Source organism: Grammomys surdaster, unplaced genomic scaffold, assembly GCF_004785775.1.
Source record: "Grammomys surdaster isolate TR1022 unplaced genomic scaffold, NIH_TR_1.0 100, whole genome shotgun sequence".
In the NCBI taxonomy this organism is placed as follows: domain Eukaryota; kingdom Metazoa; phylum Chordata; class Mammalia; order Rodentia; family Muridae; genus Grammomys; species Grammomys surdaster.
This window is the reverse complement of record NW_021604579.1, coordinates 7,170,136-7,171,829: the sequence shown is the minus strand read 5'-3', so window position 1 is coordinate 7,171,829 and position 1,694 is coordinate 7,170,136. Positions and strand designations below refer to the sequence as shown.

At 43.5% G+C, this 1,694-nt stretch overlaps 1 protein-coding gene across 1 annotated transcript in view; it reads left to right on the top strand.

Moving 5' to 3' along the window:
• Positions 1-1,694, top strand: part of LOC114637465 (selection and upkeep of intraepithelial T-cells protein 2-like) — a 32,957-nt gene that overhangs the window by 21,157 nt on the left and 10,106 nt on the right. Inside the window, exon 6 of the mRNA XM_028785677.1 lies at positions 1,614-1,690. Within this exon, the coding sequence (XP_028641510.1) occupies positions 1,614-1,690 (77 nt within the window). The remainder of the gene's footprint in view (positions 1-1,613; positions 1,691-1,694) is intronic.

Genomic DNA, 1,694 nt, shown 5'->3' with positions numbered 1-1,694 from the left:
CCCCCTATCCACTCACCCCTCCTCCTGCTTTTCTGCAGATGTACCCCTACCTACCCCCCCCCACTCTCCTCCCCACCCTCAAATTCCCACCCACTGGAGCATCCAGCCTTCATAAGACCAAGGATCTCTTCTCCCACCTATGCCCAGCAGGGCCCTCAACCCTTACATATACAGCTGAAGCCATGGATCTCTCCCTAAGTGCTCCCAGACTGGTGGTTTAGACCCTGGGAGCTCTTGTTGATTGGTATTGTTGCTCTCCTCACGGGGCCGCAAACACTTTCAACTCCAACAGGCTTCACTCTAACTCCTCCACTGGGAACCCCATGATCAGTTCAATGGCTAGCTGTGAGCATCTGCCTCTGAATATGTCAGACTCTTGCAGACCTCTGAGGAGACAGCTATATCAGACTCTTCTCAGCATGCACTTCCTGACTTCCACATCAGCATCTACCTTTGGTGACTGCACATGGGATGGGTACTCAGGTGGAATGATCCTCAGACGGCCACTCCTTCAGTTTCTGTCCCTCACTTTGTCTCCATATTTGCTCCCTTGAGTATTTTGTTGCTCCTTCTAAGAAGGACCAAATCACCCCCACTTGGTCTTCCTTCTTCATGGTCTTCATGTGGTCTGTGAGTTGAATCTTGGGTATTTCAAGGTTCTGGGCTAATATCCAATAATCAGTGAGTTAATACCATGTGTGTTCTTTTGTGATTGGCTTACCTCACTCAGGATGATATTTTCTAGTTCCATCCATTTACCTAGGAATTTCTCAAATTCATTGTTTTTAATAGCTGAGTAATAGGTGCATAGGTTTTTTTGTTCTTAATGATAGAGCCCTGGGTCTTTGTTCTAAATAATGCTCTATCATTAAGAACATTAATGACATATATACTATTCATAGGATAGTCTTTATACCTTTATATCATAGGATATTCTTTATACCCTATGAATCTATTTCCTGCAGTTTCATCTCAGATCTAGTGACAAGCTTGAGAAGGGACCAAAAAACTACTCCCCACCTGAAGTTTTTCAGAAAGATGCACTGAATGATCTCTGTACCCTTCATTGGAGGGCACATCTGTGGGAGGATGGAGAGTTATCAAACTTTCCTCTTCACAATCATCTACACTGTCAATGAGTTTGTCTTGAGCAGACACCCTTGGAGAGAGTGGGTGATTTGTTACAGATGAGGTTGGGGGAAGATGTATAGCAGTTAGAATGAGAAGACAGAAAGGAAAATGAGGATGGAGAGAGAATGTTTCACAGGGAATATGATGCTTGAGAAGTAGAAGACCTCTTCCATTACAGAGATCTTGATCATCTCAGAATATTCTGTTTAACTATACTCTACAAGGACCAGAATTCCTGAGGAACCTCAGCACTAAATAAACACACTTATGTGATCTTCATACAGACTAGTAAGAACGAGAGTCATGCTGCTTGAGGAGAAAAGGTACCTTCTCATAGCCTCTTTTAGGCTTTCCACAAACAGGTTCATCTCCAAGTAGAAAGTATGGAACAACAGGAACCAGAAAAGCAAGCCTACCTTCAATGTGTAATCTACAGTTCCCCTATTGTCTGCAACTATCCTGAGTCTTTTCTCTTTTCCCAGTCCCAGCTTCAGATCAACATTTTGAGTTGGACGCTTTGTGGCTTGAAGATATTAGTGTGATCCTGTTTTTGCTGATAGTGT